At 47.4% G+C, this 22,499-nt stretch overlaps 1 protein-coding gene across 5 annotated transcripts in view; it reads right to left on the reverse strand.

Annotated features, from left to right (window-relative positions):
- LOC144603581 (xylosyl- and glucuronyltransferase LARGE1) overlaps nt 1–22,499 on the reverse strand; it is a 305,179-nt gene that overhangs the window by 13,312 nt on the left and 269,368 nt on the right. For 4 of the 5 annotated variants that reach the window (XM_078416994.1, XM_078416995.1, XM_078416996.1 and 1 more), the window contains exons 10-12: nt 16,591–16,746; nt 9,852–10,015; nt 5,268–5,546 (exon numbers count right to left, since the gene is read on the reverse strand). In XM_078416994.1, coding sequence (XP_078273120.1) covers nt 5,268–5,546; nt 9,852–10,015; nt 16,591–16,746 — 599 coding nt within the window. The remainder of the gene's footprint in view (nt 1–5,267; nt 5,547–9,851; nt 10,016–16,590; nt 16,747–22,499) is intronic. The other variant, XM_078416998.1, reaches the window with a different exon arrangement.

Below are 22,499 nucleotides of genomic sequence, written 5' to 3' on the forward strand. Positions count from 1 at the left end.
ACCATAGAGAGCATCCTAACACATGGCATCCCTGTGTGGTACCTCAGCTGCACGGAGGCAGACAGGAAAGTTCTTCAGCGGGTAGTCCATAGAGCTCAGAGGACCATCGGAACACAGCTACCAGCCTTGGAGGGCATCTACAACACACGATGCCTCAGAAAAGCCACCAGCATCCACAAAGACTCTTCACACCCCTGCAACAGTCTGTTCGAACTTCTACCATCGGGCAGACGATACAAGGCCTTCTACGCCCGCACCTCCAGACTCAGGAACAGCTTCATCCCCAGGGCCATAGCTGCCATGAGCTGCTGAGCCGGATGGTCACATCGCACAGTGATCCGGCACAGATCTACTTGCACTTTATTCTGTTTTAAAACTGTTCTAATTTGTTTCATTGGGTTGTCGAAATTAATACTGACTAGCTAATTAATTTATTGCATCGTATGGGAGGCGCATTCCCAATCTCGTTGTACCCCTGTACAATGACAATAAAGATATATTGTATTGTATTGTGTTGTATTGCATTGTATGGTGTCAAATGTGGATATTCCGGTGGCTGCAATACCAGCACAATCCCCTTGGTGGTGCTGCTGCCCTCCGAGCCACTGCACCTTGTTAGAAGGAACGCATGTTGAAGATAGACACCAAATGCTGCAGTAACTGAGCGGGTCAGGCAGCATCTCCGGAGAGAAGCAATGGGTGACGTTTCGGGTCGAGACCCCTCTCCCTTCACTACTTCCTCATGGCTTCCTGCATCCAGAGGGAGCTGTGCATCAGGAACAAGAAAAAATTCCCGTGGAGCGAGAAAATACAAATGGACAGGAACAAAAAACTTGCCCTCTGGGTTTAAAAACCGTCATAGAACACAAAGTGCTGGAGTAACTCAGTGGGTCAGGCAGCATCTCTGGAGGGCATGCATAAGTGTACATTTCGGGCCGGCACTCTTCTTCAGACTGCTTCTTAAGAGCAGGAAAGCAGCAGGATTCATAGAGGGTCTCACGGAACTAGCATTGGAGTGAAAACTTCTTCACAACAGGCAAAATGAGGTACAGGTCCACCACCGATTCTCTGACACCTTCTGGCTCCAGAGCCTTGCCAGATGATCCGTTTTGCCCGACCAACAGAGGTCATGGCCTCTGAGAGGAGTCGAACGATAACAGACTGGTCCACCTAGGTAGTCAGGTGACCGTGATATTAGCCTGCAAATTTGGCCTTGGGTATGGGAAGGAATCTGCCGGCTCTGGCCAGGCCGGAGTTCCAGAGCCCCGGCCGCAGGGGGCATGTTTGACTCGCCGATTGCAAGTCCAGCCATGGAAGTCCTGATGAGGTCGAGGTCGGCTGCCTCACTCGACGTAGGCACCACGTTTTCGGGGGATTTCAAGTGCGCTCTCGTAATTTTGTCTGGAGGTGCCGGACCAGCAGTTACTATAAAATCGGTGGTGGACCAGTGTCTCCATGCGTCTACATTTAAAAACGGGCAAATGGGGCAGTGAGGAACACTAAGAGATGAGGAGGCTGTTTGGTGGGAGCTAAAACCATGTTGGGGTTGTGAATCCCTGAGAGTGGTGAACGAGAACCACAGTTTGGGGCAACGGGATACAACGGGCATAAACGCTGGGTCAGTGTGACGAGTCCACCTACAATACAATTTATTTCTGGAAATAAAAAGAGTGGCACGGTGGCGCAACAGTAGAGTTGCTGCCTTGTAGCGCCAGAGACCTGGGTACCATACCGACTAAGGGTGCTGTCCGTACGGAGTTTGTACGTTCTCCCCATGACCTGCGATGGTTCTCTGAGATCTTTGGTTTCTTCCCACACTCCGTAGACGTACAGGTCTGTAGGTTAATTGGCTTGGTATAACTGTAAAATTGTCCCTAGTGTGTTAATGTGCAGCGTGGACTCATTGGGCCAAAGGGCCTGTTTCCGCGCTGTATCTTTTAACTAAACTAAACTAAAATTAGCCCCCACATTACTGTGGGGTAGCGTTCCCAGAAATCCGAGACACAAACCACAGGCGGTGGAATCTTTAGCAAAGCACAAAGGGCTGGAGGATCTCAGCCGGTCAGGCAGCATCTGTGGAGAACAGGGGTCTGAAGATGGGCCTCGACCTGAAACGTCGTCTGTCCATTCCCTCCACAGATGTTGCCTGGCGCACTGAGTTGCTCCAGCACTTTGTGTGTTTCATTCCCAGAAAAACATCTGTATCGCAATTTTACTGGACTACAAATCCTTGACAAAAAGAAGTATAAGAAAATAACTGCAGAGGCTGGTACAAATCGAGGGTATTTATTCACAAAATGCTGGAGTAACTCAGCAGGTCAGGCAGCATCTCGGGAGAGAAGGAATGGGTGACGTTTCGGGTTGAGACCCTTCTTCAGACTGATGTCAGGGGGGCGGGACAAAGGAAGGATATAGGTGGAGACAGGAAGATAGAGGGAGATCTGGGAAGGAGGAGGGGAAGAGAGGGACAGAGGAACTATCTAAAGTTGGAGAAGTTTATTTCGTAGAGTAGTTCAGATAGTTCCTCTGTCCCTCTCTTCCCCTCCTCCTTCCCAGATCTCCCTCTATCTTCCTGTCTCCACCTATATCCTTCCTTTGTCCCGCCCCCCTGACATCAGTCTGAAGAAGGGTCTCGACCCAAAACGTCACCCATTCCTTCTCTCCCAAGATGCTGCCTGACCTGCTGAGTTACTCCAGCATTTTGTGAATAAATACCTGGACAAAAAGAGTTGATTCTTTCAAATGTTGTGTTTCTTTGCTTAAATTTTCCTCACGCAAGTTTTGTAAGAGCAAATTTTTAATCGTCAACTCGGTGAATTTTTAAATTCTGATTTGTGAATTTTGTCAGAGCAAGTATTCTGCAAACTGAACTGCAGGATAACACTGCTGCCACAAGGGGGCGCGTGCACACATGTAGCCGGGGAGAAGATTCAGTCAGTGGGCAACTTAACAACTGAGCACAGCCAACAATACAAAAGGATAGGCTCAAAAAGCTGGAGTAACTCAGCAGGACAGGCAGCATCTCTGGAGAGAAGGAATGGGTGACGGTTCGGGTCGAGACCCTTCTTCAGCCTGTCCGGTTTAAACCAGCATCTGCAGTTCCTTCCTAAACAACACACAAGGCTCATGTCTCACTCACCCTCCCACCAACTCTCCACACTATTCCTCAGCATTTCAGATCATGAGGAACGCAGCACAGAAACAGGTCCTTCGACCAGCTGCTGTTGTGGAGCGTTGCTCTGCACCCATAAGTCAGCCGTTCAGAAAATTATAACCAGTTTGGCACTTCATAAAACGCACTCAACTTAATTTAAAAGTTGTGTGCATCAAGCATCCATTTTTACACCAATCCCACAATAATCCCATTTTATCCCCCACATTCCCATTGACTCCAACCAGATTCCACCGTTCACCTGCACACGAGGGGGGAACTTGCCGTGGACAATTAACCTACCAGCTCACACGTTTTACTTTTAGTCTTAGAAATGTGGAGAAATAGAGCTGGAGACAGGCCCTTTGGCCTGCCGAGTCCACGCCAACCAGTGATCACCTGTGCACTAGTTCTACCCTACGCTCTAGGGACAACTTACAAAAGCCAACTGACCTACAAGCATGCACGTCTTTGGAATGTGCTAGGAATCCGGAGAAAATGCACGCGGTTACAGGGAGAACATACAAACTTGATACAGACAGCACATTGGTGCGCTAAGGCAGTAACTTTACCGCTGCACCATTAAACTGGAGCTAAACCACACAGCCATAGGGAGAGAGTGCCGGAGGTCTGGAATTAACCTGGGATGATGGATTTGTGAGACTGTATCACCCCTATCCTACCAGAGATGCAGTTCTTCCAGTTCCCATGCTCAGTTCCTGTGTCCATATGACACCGCGTGAAACCTCAAACAAATCGCAGGATTGACAAAGACAACACTGGATCCGAGAGGTTAAACTTGTTAGGAACAGCTGAAGCATATTTGGAATTTTTCCTCTGGGATAAAGGCAGCTGAAGGTGACCTGATAGAAATGTTTTAAATTATTTAAATTCTTGAGACATGTTTGCACTTGAGGGTGAAGACTAGAAATGTGGTCATTAATAAATCCATGACAATAAAACTTCTTTCACCAGTGCTACTGCACAGAGTATATAGTTTAAGGATAGTATATTCAAGATTAGTACAGGAGGGAGAAAGGAATTGATGAATGAGGAGTACAATGGGTCTAATGAGTGGTAGAGTTGAGGCAGTATCTAGAGTATAGCAAGGTATATCAGCCTGAAGAAGGGTCTCGACCCCAAAACGTCACCCATTCCTTCTCTCCAGAGATGCTGCCTGTCCCGCTGAGTTACTCCAGTATTTTGTGTCTATCTTTGATTTAAACCAGCACCTGCAGTTCCTTCTTACAACCAAGAGTACAGCACACAGGTCTGGTTGCTCCACTATAGAAAGCAGAAAGAAAGGAGTGGAGAGAACGCAGAGGGGATTTATCAGGACAAGTAGTTTAGTTATGGCGAGAGATTGGATGGTCTGGGCTTGTTTAACCTGGAACGATGGAGGCTGATGGGTGACCCGATATAAGATTATGAGAGGCATACATAGGGTAGATAGTCAGGATCTTTTTCCCCATGGCAGGGGTATCAAAAACAAGAGGGCAGAGGTTTAAAGAGAGAAGAAGGAGCCTTAAAGGGGATCTTCGGGGTAGGTTCACTTTTTACACACAAAGAGGGCAGGCGTGGTGGCACAGCGGTAGAGTTGCTGCCTTACAGCATCGAGACCCGGGTTCGATCCTGACTAAGGGTGCTGCCTGTGTGGAGTTTGCACATTTTCCCGGTGACCGCGTGGGTTTCCTCCAGGTGTTCCAGTTTCCTCCCACATCCCAAAGACGCGTGAGTTTGTAGATTAATTTGCCGTTGCAAATAGCCCCGAGTGTGTAGGGAGTGGATGTGAAAGTGGGATAACATAGAACTAGTGATCGATGGTTGGCGTGGACGCGGTGGGGCTGAAGGGCCTGTTTCCATGCTGTATCTCTAAACTAAAATAAGCTAAACTGGACTAAACTAAACTACTCAACTACACTAAGCTAAATTGAACTCAATTAAAGTAAAGTAAAATGGGATTAGTGTAGATTGGCAAAAAGGTCAGCATGAATGTGGTGGGCTGAAGGGCCTGTTTATGGAGGTTGCTGTGCTAAGAAACCTGTGTCATTATGGTACAAACGTTGGCCTGTTGGCTGGGCAGGCTGAAGGTGTGCGGATGCACCTGAGTCCATACCTGAGGTACTCATAGAGACCGTACATGGGCAGGAAGTCGATGTCGGAGAGAAACATGTAGGGCGTGTTGACGTGCTTCATGGCAATGTTGCGCAGCAGGTTGACAGGGTAGAACTGTCCCTCCTTGTAGACGATGTGGTAGCCCACGTTGCTCCTGCCCATGAGCACGTCCGAGCCCTGGGCGTAGCGGAGGAACTGCTGGGCCTCGGCGTCGGACAGGTAGAGTGCCAGGCTGATGGGGCCCTCCCAGTGCTTGCAGATGGCCTCCAACATCTGCAGCCTGAGGAGAGAGGCAGGCGGGAGCACAGTTAGTCATCGGGCAACAACTCGCCGAGGGGAAAGGAATACTGACGAGGGACGGCAAGATCAACACAGCGTTTACAGCGACAGAGTGAGACATTAAACGTTCGATTGAAATGTCAACGTTGGACTTACAAAATAAAGTCAAAATATACTGCCTGCAAGGAAACGGTGGTGATTAAAAAAAGACACAAAGTGCTGGAGTAACTCAGTGGGTCAGGCAGCATCTCTGGAGAACATGGACAGGTGACGTTTCATGTCAGGACATGGCGGCGATATCTGTCAGCTTTCATGTTTGAGGAAGTAGAAAGGGATATCTAATATTCTCATAAAACTAATTAAGATTGGTGGACTGGACCTCACTGAAGTTACCCTAAGCACGAATCAGTGTTAAAATATATGACAGCACTAAACGCCAATAAATCCCCAGGTCCTCAAAACCTCTACCCAGGGGAGACTAAAAGTAATTTGAGGAAATTACAGGTGCTTCAGGCAGACTCTTCCAAAGGTCTCGCAATTCAGAAACCATCCCTGCAGATTGGAAATTTATAATCGTTGTACTTAAGAAAGGTGAGGGAGAGATACCAGAAAATTACAGAGCGGTTAGTTTAACATCTGTTATTGGAATCTATCATGAAGGATACAGTGACGGAGCACTTCAGAGATATCAGAACTAATTGGAAAGAGTTTATATGGATTGGGAAAAACTGGGTCATAGCAAGCAAATCTCACTGAATTTGAAGAAATAAAATAACTAAAATTGAAGCGTGCGGAAGTTTCTGATGATAGTTCATATGGACTTCGGAAAAACATTCAGCAAGGGTTGAAATGATGGTTCTTGACATATTTGTGTTTCTTTCTATGTTTTGTTTATCTGCTTCTGACCTTTGATGTTGTGTGTTTTTAAATTATATTTTGTTAAGTATTAAGGGTAGGCATAATAAGCTTTGTCATCTGCCTACACCTTTATTTATTTTTTTCGGTCAGAAACTATGTGTGATTATATTGTTTAATTTTTTTTTGATACAATGTTTTTTGCACTATTTAACTTTCACAACTGTATGGTCAATCTGTTGTATTGCATTGACCGGAAAAACAAAAAAAAATTAATTAAAAATAAATAAATACTGAAATTGGAGTCGAAGGAGGCTTATCAACCTGTTTGGGAGATTGGTGACGTAAAGTAGACAATCGGAATAATGGGAATGTTTTGGAATTAGAAGGAAGTGCCTTGAGGTTTCTTGCAAGGATTTGAGTTTGGAATTCAATTACTTGCTAAATTTATTGATTCAAGCTAATACAACAGTGGGCCATAAACCCTGGTTTGCTGATGATGCAAAGTTGGGCGGTGTAGTAAACCGTATTTTCGAAAGCATGAAATTAAAACGCAGACAGTGATAAAGTAAATCAATAGCGGAAAGAATTCAACTGGTGGGGTCTGGTTGGATCTGAAAATGGGTTAAATGGTGAAATGTTGGGAGTGGTAAAAGTCAAAACAGGTTTGAAGTCCAGTATATAGGAGCAGGGTAGGATTAAAAATTAATTCACAAAATGCTGGAGTAACTCAGCAGGTCAGGCAGCATCTCGGGAGAGAAGGAATGGGTGACGTTTCGGGTCGAGACCCTTCTTCAGACTGATGTCAGGGGGGCGGGACAAAGGAAGGATATAGGTGGAGACAGGAAGATAGAGGGAGATCTGGGAAGGAGGAGGGGACGGGAGGGACAGAGGAGCTATCTAAAGTTGGAGAAGTCGATGTTCATACCACTGGGCTGCAAACTGCCCAGGCGAAATATGAGGTGCTGTTCCTCCAATTTCCGGTGGGCCTCACTATGGCACTGGAGGAGGCCCATGACAGAAAGGTCAGACTGGGAATGGGAGGGGGAGGGGGAGTTGAAGTGCTAAATAGTCAAGTGGATTATTGGCCTTTGTAACCCGAGAGCTAGAATGTGTAAAGGGAAGGGGCCTTGCAATAATAATAATCAGTGCACCTACCAAAGTGCTGGCAACTGCTGAAGTGGAACAGTCCAGGGCACCACAAGGACTTTTACAATGTCCTTGCGGGCAGTGTTATTTCACCACAGTGATCAAAGAATGTTCTCACCTGATGCTGCCTGTCCCACCTGCGCCCTGATAAACCGAGCTGACTTTCAGAGAAATAGAGAAACAAAATAGAGAACTGCAGATGTTGGTTTATAAAAAAAGATTAACTCAGCGGGCCAAGCAGCGTCTCTGCAGAACGTGGATAGGTGATGTTTCAGGTTGGGTGGGACCTTTCTTCAGAAGGGTCCCAACCCGAAACATCACCTATCCATGTTCTCCAGAGTTGCTGCCTGGCCCGCTGAGTTACTCCAGCACTTTGTGTCTTTTTGTTTTAGCTGATTTTGAATTCTCTTAACCGAAGTATCCCAAATAGTGCCAGAATCATTAGACAAATTACGTTCGAAGTGGGGAAGAGCTGATAAGTGGTTGATCTGAGCAGTCGGCATAAGGACACACATCGGGAGGCCAGGTCCATATTTAGACCCTGGGTTCAAGGTCCACCAGGACAGATGAGATGCGCATTGAAAGTGAGAAAGAAGACTGGGCAATGTCGAATCTGTTTCTGGTTGGCATAGGCTCACCCTCCTTGAAGGTAGTGCCACAGGTAGATTGGGCGATCAAAAAGGCTTTTGGCACATTGGCCGTCATCAGTCAGAGTATTGAGTATAGACACAAAATGCTGGAGTAACTCAGCGGGACAGGCAGCATCTCAGGAGAGAAGGAATGGGTGACGTTTCGGGTCGAGATCCAATTTCAGTCCTGAAACGTCACCCATTCCTTCTCTCCTGAGATGCTGCCTGTCCCGCTGAGTTACTCCATCATTTTGTGTCTATCTTCGATCTAAAGCAGCATCTGAAGTTCCTTCCTATACATATTGAGTATAGCCTCCGGGGAGGTCATGTTGCAGTCATAGAAGACGTTGGCGATGCTGCGTTTTGAGTATTGTGTTCAGTTCTGGGCACCATGTTATGGGTAAGATGTTGTCAAGCTGGAAAGGGCGCAGAGAAGATTTATGAGGATGTTGCCAGGACTCGAGGGTCTCAGCTATAGGGAGAGGTTGAGCAGGCTGGGACTCTAATCCTTGAAGCTCAGGAGGATGAGGGGTGATCATGTAGAGGTGTGTAAAATCATGAGAGGAATAAATTGGGTAGACGCACAGAGTTTCTTTCCCAGAGCAGGGGAATCTAGTAGGTTTATAGAAACATAGAAACATAGAAACATAGAAAATAGGTGCAGGAGTAGGCCATTCGGCCCTTCGAGCCTGCACCGCCATTCAATATGATCATGGCTGATCATCCAGCTCAGTAGCCTGTACCTGCCTTCTCTCCATACCCCCTGATCCCTTTAGCAAAAAGGGCCACATCTAACTCCCTCTTAAATATAGCCAATGAACTGGCCTCAACTACCTTCTGTGGCAGAGAATTCCACAGACTCACCACTCTCTGTGTGAAGAAATGTTTTCTCATCTCGGTCCTAAAAGACTTCCCCCTTATCCTTAAGCTGTGACCCCTGGTTCTGGACTCCCCCAACATCGGGAACAATCTTCCCGCATCTAGCCTCTCCAACCCCTTAAGAATTTTATATGTTTCTATAAGATCCCCCCTCAGTCTTCTAAATTCCAGCGAGTACAAGCCCAGTCTATCTAGTCTTTCCTCATATGTAAGTCCCGCCATCCCAGGGATTAATCTGGTGAACCTTCTCTGTACTCCCTCTAAGGCAAGAACGTCTTTCCTCAGGTTAGGAGACCAAAACTGCACACATACACCAATCTCCTATGTGGGACCTTATGATGAAGAGGAACAGGTTTAATAGGAATCTGAGGGGGTAACATTTTCATACATAGTGTGGTGTGTGTATGGAACGACTGCCAGATGAGGTACTTGAGGCAGGTATTATGGCAATGTTTTAGAAACATTTAGACAGGTACATGGATAGGACAGGTTTAGAGGGATATGGGCCAAATGCAGGCAGGTGGGACTAGTGTAGATGCGACATGTTGGTTGGTGTGGGCAAGCTGGGCCCAAGGGCCAGTTTCCACGCTGTGTGACTCTATGACTCTATTAAAAATTAAAAATCAGCACTGCTTGCCATATTAAGTTGCCAAGTTTGAAAGATTGGAGGAGGCGCTTGGTGTTGGGGCTGAGTTAACTACATTCCCACCATTTTATTCCTGATGAGACTGCTGTGTCACTCGCCAACATTGTTCACCTCGGAGAAGGCAAGAGAAAAGAGTGATCTTGCTGACCTGTCCATGGACAGCTGAGCCACCAGTGTGACCTCGGTGTGTTCGGCAGAGGGCTCAATCGCGTAGTGCAAGAAGTAGAGATGGTTGCGATGGACGGTGAAGCGTTCCCTCCGGAATTCATAGCAGGGATCGTCTTCGTCCAGCTCCAGTAACTGCTTCTGTAGCTGAGGAACAGAAGGAAATGAATCAATGATCAAGCTTTGTCCCCCTAACAGCTGGGAAGAAACCGTTCCTCCAGATTCAGGGACGGTTTCTTCCCAGCTGTTATCAGGCAACTGAACCATCCCACCAACAACTACAGAGCAGTCCTGAGCTGCTATCTACCTCACTGGAGACCCTTGGACTATCTTTGATCGGACTCTACTAGACTTGATCTTGCACTAAACGTTGTTCCCTTTATCATGTATCTGTACACTGGATGGCTCGACGACTTTGATATGGTCTTTCCGCTGACTGGTTAGCACGCAACAAAAGCTTTTCACTGTACCGCACTACACTTGACACTAAACTAATCTAAAGCTTGAGAAAGAGGGGAAGACAGCTCACCTATTGGACCAACACACCCATCAGCCCACAGCAGACAGTGGCCCTGATCTGACACCTCACACTTGCCAAGGATGCCACATTCAGCAGATGTCCCATGCACAAGCTGAGTACAATGAGGACTGTACAAACCAGACTTTAGAGATACAGCGCAGAAACAGGCCCCAAGGCCGACCGAGTTGGTGCCGACCAGCCGATCACCCCATACACTACACACTAGGGACAATTTATAGTTTTGACTGATGCTAATTAACCTACAAACCTGTACGTTTTTGGAGTGAGGGAGGAAACCGGAGTGTGCAGAGAAAACCCACGCTGTCACAAGGAGAACATACAAACTCCTATCACACCATCCTACCATAACTAGAGTGCAGTCCTGAACTACTATCCACCTCATTGGTGACCCTCGGACTATCCTGGATCGGACTTTACTGGCTTCACCTTGCATTAAACATTATTCCCTTATCGTGTACCTATACACTATAAATGGCTTGATTGTAATCATGTACTGTCTTTCCGCTAACAGGCTAGCACACAAAAGTTTTTCACTGTACCTCGGTACGCGTGACAATAAACCCGTAGTCAGGATCGAACCTGGGTCTCTGGCGCTGTAAGGCAGCAACTCTACCACTGCGCCACTGCGCCCGAAACGATGTTGTTTTGTTGGATGCAAAAGTGCAGGCGTGTTGAGTTTGACAATCCGTGTGGTACTTGGAAAAATAAGTGTCGTGCGGTATAATTTCTGGGCTTGGATCGCATTGGTAAACAGCTACTGAAACAGTAGCGTCTGTGCATTTTTGTTTATTCCAAGGTTTTTGGATGAGGCAAACTTTATATTTTTAAATGAAATCACTGCGTTGTTAGATTTATCAACAACAACATCAGCAGAGTAAATGGAGCAAGTAAAAGCCTATCAACCAACTTAGGCGTGGACACATCTGTCTCTATGACTTTCTGGATTTGCATCATTAAAATCCCAGACTCCACAACCATCTTGCCTCCAATCAAGCCTTTCAGCCACACACACGTTCCTCACTTTAAGACTCCGCAGTGCTGTCTTCCAGCCCTTAATCATTTTCTCCTTGCGATAAAATCAGTATTTTCCTTTCCAGCCATGGTATCATTTAATACATTTTGAATGACAATTATCCTTTGCTGCCTCTCTCCGAATTCTTGTTGAGAGAGTTTGCCCCTTGGGTTGCCAGACCCAAGATTTTGCAGTTCAGTCTATTCCCATTGGTCCGACCTTTTCAGAACTCACCTCCTTCTTCCTCTGTTTTCAGAATCAAACAAGAGAGGGGCAGGTTTACGGTGAATTTTAAACAAGAGGCACCATTATTTTTGCGGCGTTGGGAACAAGCTTTGCAATCTAACTGGTTTTTAAGACATTCTCTCCATACAGGTTCATAAGTTATAGGAGCAGAATTAGGCCATCCAGCCCATCAAGTCCACTCCGCCATTCAATCATGGCTGATCTATCTTTCCCTCTCAACCCCATTCTCCTGCCTTCTCCCCTGACACCTCATACTAATCAAAAATCACTTCATCCAAACCTTACTGCAGATTCCATACCTGATCTGGAATCCCTCGTAATTTGTAAAACTTGTAGGGGCTCTGACCTCTTCCTACTTCCCGCAATCTATTTTACTGGCACTTCCTGCTTTCTCCGATCTAGTTTACCACCACTGCCACTGCCTGCCTCTAAGTAGACCTTCTTGCCATCATTCCCAGTTTCAGTCATCCCTGCCACTGTCCCTTGTTCCTTCCTGTGATCTCTCTTGTTCCTGATTTTACATTTCGGAGTTTGTACGTTCTCCCCGTGACCGAGTGGGTTTTCTCCTGGAGCTCCGGTTTCATCCCACACTCCGAAGGCGTACAGGTTTGCCGATTAATTGGCTGGGCATAATTGTAATTTGTCCCCAGTGTGTGTGGGATATCATATCATATCATATCATATATATACAGCCGGAAACAGGCCTTTTCGGCCCACCAAGTCCATGCCGCCCAGCGATCCCCGTAAATTAACACTATCCTACACCCACTAGGGACAATTTTTACATTTACCCAGCCAATTAACCTACAAACCTGTACGTCTTTGGAGTGTGGGAGGAAACCGAAGATCTCGGAGAAAACCCACGCAGGTCACGGGGAGAACGTAGAAACTCCTTACAGTGCAGCACCCGTAGTCAGGATCGAACCTGAGTCTCCGGCGCTGCATTCGCTGTAAAGCAGCAACTCTACCGCTGCGCTACCGTGCCGCCCTGTTGGTGTGCGGGGATTGCTGGACAGCGCGGACTCGGTGGGCGAAGGGCCTGTTTCCGTTCTGTATCTCCAAACTGAACTAAAAAAAAAATCATTTCTTGCTTCCTATAAACGCCTTTATTGCCACTTCCATCCCTTAACTTCCTTCCTGAATGTACGGGCGCTTCTTGTGGCCTGTAATCTTATCCCAGTGTTCTGCAATCTCTTTACTGTTCCGTTTTGCCTCCTGATTTCCTATTATCAGTCTTTTTTCATGGAGGGCAGATGTATCTCAGAGCACACAGCAGTAATTCTACAATAAAATCAATAGATTGCCATCAGGCCTGACAACCTTCCATGACTGGCTCCCAGTTATATATTTTACTGTCCGTACTCCTCACTCATGATGATGCTACATTGAACAAAAACCTACTGCAGCAATAAACTTACTCAGAGATTATTGTTATTACCTTAATAGGAAAATAGCGGAGACTGAAAACAAAACAAAAATCAAGATTACAATTTCTGCTTGGTCTGTCAGGATATTTTCTACGATCTTTGGTATTCAGAAATCTAATTGAGCCTTCCAAAAAAATGTTCTCCCTCAGCCAATTTACCAATGAGATCCAAGGGCGGCACGGTGGGGCAGCGGTAGAGTTGCTGCCTTACAGCGCCAGAGACCCGGGTACGATCCTGACTACGGGTGCTGTCCGTACGGAGTTTGGACGTTCTGCCTGTGATCTGCGTGGGTTTTCTCCGGGATCTCCGGTTTCCTCCGACACTCCAAAGACGTACAGGTTTGTAGGCTAATTGGCTTGGTAAATATGTAAATTGTCCCTGGTCTGAAGAAGGGTCTCGACCCGAAACGTCATTAATTCCTTCTCTCCTGAGATGCTGCCTGACCCGCTGAGTTACTCCAGCATTTTGTGTCTACCTTTGATTTAAACCAGCATCTGCAGTTAGTTTCCTGCACATGTAAATTGTCCCTTGTGTGAGTGAGTAGGATAGTGTTAGTGTGCAGGGATCGCTGGACCGAAGGGCCTGTTTCCACCCTATCTCTAAACTAAACTAAACTAAACTAAACTAAACTAAACTAAACTAAACTAAACTAAACTCAGTGAGGGCTGTTCTTCCTGCTCCTTCTCATTTTGTTTCCTGTCCATCTTGGAGTTGGGAGGAGTTAAGAGGATGGCATCTGAAGGTGAGGAGATATTTGGGGGATTGGAGTGCTTTGATCTCTCGCTTGGTATGGTCCTGGATTATCTCCTCTCCCTGGCCAACATCTCTCCCACCCCTCTAAAAACTAGGAGACTGCCTCAGCAAAGGATTGTTCTTGGGAAGGTCGGGAGGCAGGTGAGAGGGGTGCTTGATATGAGTGGATAGTGACTAACAGCAATGGTGGAAATGGGATGAAATTCTGGGATACAGGATCTCTGCGAATTCCTGGGGGGGGGGGGGGTCAAGAGCAAAGTTCTGATGGTGGCTTCACACTCAACAAAGAGGAATTCCATTTGGAGACAAAGACTCCACACAAAGGGAGTGGCACAGTGACGCAGCGGCAGAGCTGCTACACAAGAACACAAGAAAATAGGAGCAGGAGTAGGCCAACCGGCCCCTCGAGCCCGCTCCGCCATTCAATACGATCATGGCTGATCCTACCCCAACCCCATTCCCACTATCGCCCTTCTTCCCACCCAAAAGAACCGTGTGATCTCCTGGGAGAGGCGAAAAACCGGATAAAAACCCAGGGTTCGATCCTAACCATGGGTGCATGTCTGTACGGAGTTTGTACGTTCTCCCTGTGACCGCGCGGGTTTTCTCCGGGTGCTCCAGTTTCCTCTCACTCTCCAAAGACTTTGCAGGTCAATTGGCTTCGGTAAAATTGTAAATTGTCCCTAGTGTGTGCTGGATAGTGCCAGTGTACGGGGTGATTGCTGGTCAGCGCGGACTCGGTGGGCCGAAGGGCCTCTCTCTGCGCTGCATCTCTAAAGTCTACAGACAAGGGATCGTCTATCCGTGGCGTACCAAGAAATCTGGTATCAAAATGAAGGAAAACGTTTATTACGTTGCCAAGATTAATAATAGGTCAGAAGACCTGGATCATTTTAGGCACAAGATTAGGACTGAAGAGGGAGAAAATGGATCATGAAAATAAACGGGCAAGAAATATGAGTCCTTAAGAGCTTTGACAAGTAGACCATCAAGAAGCTAAGGTAGATTTACCACCAAGAAAGATGAGGCTGGGGAATTGATAATGAGAAATAGGATATTGCAGAGATTTTGATCTAATATTTAATATGCTTCACTACAGTAGAAAGCACTAAAATCATGGAGGGTGGCGGGAACTTAAAGCGACCTCTATCAACGTCTATAGGGCTGATTTCGGTTTGCTTCACTCCTTTTCTCCAATGCCATTAACGGTTGACAGATAGGGTCGGCACAGAGGTGCAGCTGGTAGAGCTGCTGCCTCAAAGCGCCGGAGACCCGGGATCATTCCTGACCTCGGGTGCAGTCAATGTGGAATTTGCACATTCTTCCTGAGGCCGCAAGGGTTTCCTCCGTCCGGGTGCACCAGTTTCCCCCCGCGTCCCAAAGATGTGCAGTTTGTGGGTTGATTGGCCTCTGTAACACTGCCCGTAATGTGTGGGGAGAGGATGAGAAACTGGGATAACATAAAGACTAGCGTCAACTGGTGATCAATGGTCGGCATGGATTTGGTGGGCCGAAGGGCCTGTACCCCTCGCTATATCTCAAAACGATACGACAAAATGACATGGTAGAGGAGCCGTCTTACAGAGCCGGAGACCGGGATTAGATCCTGACTATGGGTGCTGTCTGTACGATGTTTGTATGTTCTCCCCGTGACCGCGTGGGTTTTCCCCAGGACTTCTGGTTTCCTCCCACACTCCAAAGACGTCCCCACGCTGGTCGGCGCTGACTCGGTGGGCCGAAGGGCCTGTTTCCGTGCTGTATCTCCAAACTAATCTAAACGAAACGAGTTCAATTCCAAGGACAGCATCTGGGGAGTTTAATGCTAGTAAATTACATCAGCTTGGAGTTACAAGCCTGGTATCAGTAATGGTGAGGGAATTATTAAATCATTGTGAAAATCGGCCTGGTTCATTGGTTCCATTGAAGGGGGGGGGAATCTACCACAGGACCTGGCCTATATTCTCTATTTTCTAATAACATAGAAGGATGCCATTTGGCCCATCGAGTCTAAACTATCTCACAGAGCAATCTCATAATTTAGCCTTAACCCATTCTCTCCACACACATTTCCCATCAACTCCCCCTGGACTCTATCACTCAGCTACATACTGGAGGCAAGTTACATCGGCCAATTAATCTACCAACCAGCACATCTTTGGCAGTGAGAGGAAATCGAAGCATCTGGGGAGATTGTGTGGCAGAGGTCAGGGTAGCGATGCAGGATATCTATGAATAATGGTGCTGAAATTAATTACAGAAGCCTCACACAAAAAAACCCAATGAGATCCGAAGGCTGATTCTACTGATCCATCTTGAAGGACAAACATTGGTGAGTGCTGAATGAATATCAGCAGAGGGCAACTGAGTTTGGCAATGGGACCATTGGCAATGAGTGCTCAGGTATGGCATGGAGCTCCAGGTCAGGTGTTCTGGCCTGTTCTGTGCAGTGACAGGTCAGGATCTGCTACAAAGCCGGAGGAAGAAGACTGGGTCTTGCTTTAACTTCTCGACTGACAGAACACACCTCGGACTGTGCGATAGTCCCTTCAGAAGGGATCTGATCCAGACGATACAATCAAGCATGTAGTCTGGAGTGGGATTTGAACTCGGTACCTAGAAACTAAGAGGTGTGAGTGCAAGGCTAAATGTAGGACCGCTGATAGTGCATCAAAAGACTTTGGGTAAGCAGCGCGATTGGTGCGAGGCATCTCAGGCAGCGTCTCCCCACTCCCCCTGGACTTACATTCTGACTGTTCTTGTCGATCTCACTGGGGCATCCGAACAGCTCCCGCCGCAGGAGATTCCCGTCGTATTCAAGGAACGTCAGGTAAAGGTTCCGGAAGAATTCCACATGCTTGTTCTTCACTCGCAGTTTCTTGGGAGAATTCCAATGGATCACCTGCAAGGAAGGACAACACAGCCTGGTCAAGGGCACATGCAACCGAGCAGGGAAGGGAGGGCTGCAGGGTGCACAGTGAGCAAGACAACACAGCCTGGTCAAGGGCTCATGCACCGAGCAGGGACGAGAGGGCTGCAGGGTGCACAGTGAGCAAGACACCCACTGAGATCTGGCCTGGAGCTCCACACCATTGCTGAGCACTGATATTAATTCAGCACTGCTTTAACAATAAATACACAATGAGGGTGGTGCGGTGGCGCAGTGGTAGAGTTGCTGCCTGACAGCGCCAGAGACCCGGGTACGATCCCGACTACGGGTGCTGTCCGTACGGAGTTTGTACGTTCTCCCCATCCACGACTGCATGGGTTTTCTCCGGATGCTCTGGTTTCCCTCCCACACTTCAAAGACATACAGGTATGTAGGTTAATTGGTTTTGGCCAAATTGCAAATTGTCCCTGATGCGTAGGGCAGTGCTAGTGTATGGGGATCGCTGGTCGGCGCAGACTCGGTGGGCCGAAGGGCTTGTTTCTGCACTCTATCTCTAAAGTCTACAGTCTAAAGATTATTAACTCCGATTCAATGTGTTCATTGCCATTGGACTCTGCTTGGCATGAAGTTCTACCAAAACAATCGCGGGCCACGTAGTGCCGATGGGTAAGATCCAGAGAGTCTAGATGGTGTAGTGAGTAGAGGTGCTGCCCCACAGATCTAGTAAACAGGGCTTGATTCTTCCCATCAGTGCTATCCCTGTGGAGTTTGCATTTCTCTCTGTGACTGTGTTTATTTCCCTTGTGTGCTCCTGTTCCCTCCCACATCTCAGAGCTGTGTGGGTCGGTAGGTTTGTTGGTAACTGTAAATTACAACCCCCTCCCCCATGTGTAGGTGCGTAGCAGAGGTTATGGGGATATGGGGAAAATTCAAAATGGGATCAAATATGGGTTTTGTGTCAGTGAATGGTGGATGGTCGGTGTGGATCCACAATGCTGAAGGACCTGGTCTTGAGTTGTATCACTCAATGTAAAGGCAGGAGGGGATTTAGATTTCTCCCTTCAGAGTTGGCAATTCAACCGTAAGCTTCTAAACTAATGGATTTCTTAGACAAAGAAATTAAAAGCAATGGTGCCAAAGAGATAAGACTTGGATTGGCAACCATTGAAATTAGTTTAGTTTAGTTTAGATTAGTTTGGTTTAGTTTAGTTTAGAGATACAGCGCAGAAACATGCCCACCGAGTCCACACTGATCAACAATCCCCGCAAACTGAAACTATCCTACACACACACACACACTAGGAACAATTTACAAGTGTACTAAGCCAATTGGCCTATAAACCAGCAAGTCTTTGGAGCATGGGCGGAAACCGGAGCTCCTGGAGAAAGCCCACGCAGGTCACGGGGAGAACGTACAAACTCTCAGGCCTTTTAGTGGTGTGAGTCCATACCGACCCATTCATTTGCACCAAACCTAAATTGATCCCATTGAAATGGTGTCCAACATCTGCTCGCAAATACCAGTGATGGGCCAGTCAGGGGATTCTCTGGTACCTGCTTTAATCTTGAGTGGAATAGTGGTTGAGATCAAGGACTAACTAACAGTCAGAGGTGCGGACCATTGACCCCGGCGACATGAGTTTGAATCCCGTCATGATGGCTGGGGAATTTAAACTGAGATAAACTACTCAGGGGGAAGTTAGCTGCCCTTGCCTAGCCTAGCCTGGCCTGGCCTGGCCTGGCCTGTGTGACTCCAGACTTATCGGTGCAGTTTTCTCCTCGGTGCGTGTCAAATTCAGAGGAAATTCATTTATTCACAAAATGCTGGAGTAACTCAGCAGGTCAGGCAGCATCTCGGGAGAGAAGGAATGGGTGACGTTTCGGGTCGAGACCCTTCTTCAGTCTTCAGTCTGAAGAAGGGTCTCGACCCGAAACGTCACCCATTCCTTCTCTCCCGAGATGCTGCCTGACCTGCTGAGTTACTCCAGCATTTTGTGAATAAATCGATTTGTACCAGCATCTGCAGTTATTTTCTTATATCAGAGGAAATTCAAGGCGGACAATAAATGCTGGCACTGCCAATGACGTCCAAACCCCAGGAATGAGAAGGTTTCTACAAAATAGCACTCAATATCTCTTCCCTACAAAACAAAAAGTTGATAGGGAATCCAGTGCAGAGAAAGAAAACAGCACTCCTGGTTCACCAGTGTCCACTCCTGGTTCACCAGTGAACACTCCTGGTTTTCCCCAGTGTCCACTCCTGGTACACCAGTGTCCACTCCTGGTTTTCCCCAGTGTCCACTCCTGGTTCACCAGTGCCCACTCCTGGTTCACCAGTGTCCACTGCTGGTTTTCCCCATTGCCCACTCCTGGTTCACCAGTGTCCACTCCTGGTTCACCAGTATCCACTCCTGGTTCACCAGTGTCCATTCCTGGTTCACCAGTGTCCACTCCTGGTTTTCCCCATTGCCCACTCCTGGTTCACCAGTGTCCACTCCTGGTTCACCAGAATCCACTCCTGGTTTTCCCCATTGCCCACTCCTGGTTCACCAGTGTCCACTCCTGGTTCACCAGCATCCACTCCTGGTTTTCCCCATTGCCCACTCCTGGTTCACCAGTGTCCACTCCTGGTTCACCAGTTTCCACTCCTGGTTCACCAGTTTCCACTCCTGGTTTTCCCCATTGCCCACTCCTGGTTCACCAGTGCCCACTCCTGGTTCACCATTGCCCACTCCTGGTTCACCAGTATCCACTCCTGGTTTTCCCCATTGCCCACTCCTGGTTCACCAGTGTCCATTTCTGGTTCACCAGTATCCACTCCTGGTTTTCCCCTTTGCCCACTCCTGGTTCACCAGTGTCCACTCCTGGTTCACCAGTGGCCACTACCTGGTTTTCCCCATTGCCCACTCCTGGTTCACCAATTTCCACTCCGGGTTTTGCCCATTGCCCACTCCTGGTTCACCAGTGTCCACTCCTGGTTCACCAGTGTCCACTCCTGGTTCACCAGTGTCCGTCTGTGGCTAATGCTCCGTGCTTCGAGAATACTGAGCAGAATGGGACATGGAAGGCCTGTCAGTGGGGGGAAGGGCCACTGGAAATGCTCCAAATCAGATGAGATTTCATAGGACCAAAGATTCGAGGCTCTTTTTCAAAGAGCTGAAACAGCCAGAATTTCCATTTCACCTTTTCATGACTGCACAATAACCCAAAGCAACGGTGTACGATCACTGCTGAGGCTCAGCAGCCTGCCTGAAGGCAGCAACATTTCACAAAGAGGAATATAATAGCCACTTAATCCATTTTAGTGTTGATTGAAGAACAAGTAACGGCTTGCTCACCAGACACGACTCCCTCGGTCTCATTTTATTTGGTCAGAACAGCCTTTTACTCCAGATTGAGAGGGCACAAAGTTCCCAGTTTCAATGCTTCAACGGAGGCACCTCTGACAACGTGCCTTTGGTGCACGAGACCATCAGCCTATGGTTTGTGAACGCCACAGTATCGCAATGAAACATGTAACCTTCCTCATAGGCCTGATAGGGTAAATATAGAGGTGACATCTCTCTGACTGGCTGGTCCAGAACCAAGATCATGTTCATGTGATAGGAGCAGAATTAGGCCATTCGGCCAACAATGTCTGCTCCGCCATTCAGTCTGGCCATGGCTGATCTATCTTTCCCTCAACCCCATTCTCCTGCTTTCTCCACATAACCCCTGACACCCTTACTAATCAAGAATCTATCTATCTATCTCTGCCTTAAAGATATCCATTGACTTGGCCTCCACAGCCTTTTGTGGCAATGAATTCCACAGATTCACCACGCTCTGACTAAAGAAATTCCTCCTCATCTCCTTTCTAAAGGTACGTCCTTTTATTCTGAGGCTGCGCCCTCTGGTCCTAGACTCACCCACTAGTAGAAACATCCTCTCCACATCCACTCTATCTATGCCTTTCGGTAAGTTTCAATGAGGCCCCCCCTCATCCTTCTAAACTCCAGTGAGTACAGGCCTCAAATGCTCATCATGTGTCAACCCAATCATTCCTGGGATCATTCTTGTAACCCTCCTCGGGACCCTCCCTGTCTGGGGGTCGTAGTCTCAAAAATAAGGGGCTAGGACAGGGATGTGGAGATTTTTGTTTTCTCCAGTGGGGGCTGGCGATTCTATGAGATTCCCTACCCAGCAGGGCACTGAGTACATTCTGAGATTGTTATGGGAATCAAGGAGGTGCAGAGTTAATGCAAGTTGAGGTCAAAGAATGGCAATAATCTTACTGAATTGGAGAACAGGGATGACGGGCCCAATGGCCTGCTTCTATCTCTTGCCACTTCACATCCTGCGTTCCTGTGGCTCCAGTCCTTTCATGGTCGGACTTGAAGCTAGGAACTTCAGATTCAGAGGCAAAGATGCAACCAACTGAGTGACATCCCATCCCCAAAATAAATAAAAATTAAAATTGTTAAGATCTTTTCCAAAAGCACATCACCACAAACATTTACTCAGGCAGGATAGTTTAGTTTGGAGATAGAGGTTGGAAACAGGCCCTTCGGCCCACCGAGCCCATGCTGACCACCGATCGCTCATTCACTCTCGTTCTACGTTATCCCATTTTCCCATCCACTCCCTACACACGAGGAGCAATTTACAGAGGGCCAATTAACCTACATACCCGCAGGTCTTGGGGATGTGGGAGTAAGCCGGAGCACCCGGAGGGAAACCACACGGGCACAGGGAGAACGTGCAAACTCCGCACAGACAGCACCTGGCGCTGTGAGGCAGCATCTCTGCCAGCTGCGCCACTGTGCCACCCAGTCAAGGCAGACATCTGAAAACTGGGAGGCACAGAGAAAGTGAGAGGATTTATGGAGCTTTGGGTGAAGAGTCAACGCTGATGCAGCAAATGAGCTCTCATCTGTTCACCCCGTCCGTTCCCTCTTACAGTGTAAAGCGATAGTGTTGGCGATCACACTGTCTAACGGGGCAGCGTAACTTCTTTCCAACAAGAATGATATCATGATTCATCGCTGCAGCGGGTTATCCCAATGATAATGTTCACAGAAGAGTAATTTGCCATGAGATGTATAATCTTCAGCCCACTCAGAATGGTGCAAACTCCATTAATTAAAAGAAATCAAGTTGCTGCAAAAGAGATACATGGAAACAAGGGAAATGTGAAGGCGTCTCAGAGCTTTTTTATGTTAATCTAACAGATGTAATTAATCAGGTGAATCTCAGATGCCTTTTACTTCATTCTGGAGATATAGAATCATGCTAGACCAAGTGGACCCGTTGGGCCCAAACCTCTCCTGCATTGGTGAGCACCCTCTCCTTCCTCCCTCCCCTCCCCCCTTCCCCTCCCCTTCCCCCCCCCCCCCCACTCCATCCCCCTCAACCCCTCTTATCCTCCCTCCCTGGGAGATAGATTTAAACTTTAAAATGTGAATAACTTTAAAAATACGACACCGATTTCAATGAAACTTCTTCCATTAGTACCAAAGGGACGACGGTGAGTAAGGTGGGCCTAAAATTGTTGCGCTATCGTGTACCATTTTGGCTGTAGTTCAGGAACAAACAAACAAGAGTTTTGGTTTATAGATAAAATCCAAAGATTGTCACAAAATGCTGGTGTAACTCAGCGGGTCAGGCAGCAACTCTGGATAAAAAGGAATAGGTGACGTTTCGACCCGAAACCCTTCTTCAAACGTAAAATGTAAAATGAGATGTAAATATATCAGATATAAAATCCATATGTCAGGTATAAAATC

The sequence above is a fragment of the Rhinoraja longicauda genome, chromosome 20 (assembly GCF_053455715.1).
Source record: "Rhinoraja longicauda isolate Sanriku21f chromosome 20, sRhiLon1.1, whole genome shotgun sequence".
Classification (NCBI taxonomy): Eukaryota; Metazoa; Chordata; class Chondrichthyes; order Rajiformes; family Arhynchobatidae; genus Rhinoraja; species Rhinoraja longicauda.